Genomic DNA, 1,214 nt, shown 5'->3' on the forward strand with positions numbered 1-1,214 from the left:
TGGTTGGATAGATGGAAGGGCAGAAAAGGTTGTATGAAGAATGAATGGATAGACAAATGGACGGGCAAGTGGATTGATGGGTCATTTCGAATGGTTGAATATATGTCAGGGAAGGATAAAGAGACGGATAGATGAATGGATAAGTGAGCAGAAAATTGAAGGGTGGATATACTTTCAAATGGTTGATGAGTAAATAGGATTATGGATGAATGCCTGAGAAGGAAAGAAAAGGAAAGAATAGAGGTGGGATTGACAAGACAAAGGCGAGTCTCAGGATATAAACAGACACAAAATTTAGAAAAGAGAAAGAAAAAAAAAAAAGGATTATTCAAGAAAAGGAAGGGTAAGGGAGGAGACGGAGGCAAAACAAATTTCCTTTTTCAATCAGTGAAATTTATAATTAAAAATAAAAAAAAGTGAAAACCGCCTGTGACGAACAAAAACATCTCCATGAGAGAAAAATCATGCTTAAAAAGAACCAAGAATAACGACGTGGACGCCTACCTCTCAGCTTGGTCCTGGTAGGGTCGGGCGTGGGATCCTCGTCGATCTCGGCTGCGAGGTAGTGTCCTGTGGCGAGGTGCTTGAAGCGGAACAAGGAATTCCAGTGTCCTGCGCCTCCTCTCGATGGATCGTGTTGGACCACCTTTTTGCGCCAGAGGGGAGAGGGGATTTTAGCTGAGGATTACTACTTCTAGAACAAGATTGTTAAGAAAGATACGAGCGCTCCTCCAAGGGAACGAAAACTTTTTTTTCCAAAACGTACTAACATGCCGTCTCTCCATATTCTGTCCTTTAAAATTCAAAACAGAAGACACTCAATAAAATCGCCCTTTCCGTACCTCAACCTCCCACAGGGCTTTACTAGATGTCGCAGTGGTGGCCGTGGTCCGCCCCGTTGTCCTCAGGAACACGCAATGCTTCTTCTTGTACTCGTCCATGGTGAGGAACTTCTCTTGTTCCGCGTGGAAAAGTCGTATCACGTCTCCCCCTTTGAGGATACCGTCCTGATTCTCCCTGTAGTCCATGAAGAGCGAGATCTTCCAGCTCGTCATCGAGTTCAGGACATTCACCTGAAGAGGAACAATGCTTTATTTAGCATGCGCATAATTATGTCGTGTTGCACTTAGATTCGTACTGAAGTATCAACTATAAAATCTGACATGTGGTTTTAATACATCACCATGTAATATGACAGAATTTGGACTCCCTTC

General features: G+C 43.2%; 1 protein-coding gene across 1 annotated transcript in view; it reads right to left on the minus strand.

Moving 5' to 3' along the window:
• Positions 1 to 1,214, minus strand: part of LOC119586318 (inositol 1,4,5-trisphosphate receptor-like) — a gene marked incomplete at its 5' end in the record, with an annotated part of 125,834 nt that overhangs the window by 103,643 nt on the left and 20,977 nt on the right. Inside the window, 2 exon segments of the mRNA XM_037935029.1 lie at positions 505 to 646; positions 843 to 1,073. Of these exon segments, the coding sequence (XP_037790957.1) occupies positions 505 to 646; positions 843 to 1,073 (373 nt within the window).

This window comes from Penaeus monodon, chromosome 21 (genome assembly GCF_015228065.2).
Source record: "Penaeus monodon isolate SGIC_2016 chromosome 21, NSTDA_Pmon_1, whole genome shotgun sequence".
NCBI classification, from domain to species: Eukaryota; Metazoa; Arthropoda; class Malacostraca; order Decapoda; family Penaeidae; genus Penaeus; species Penaeus monodon.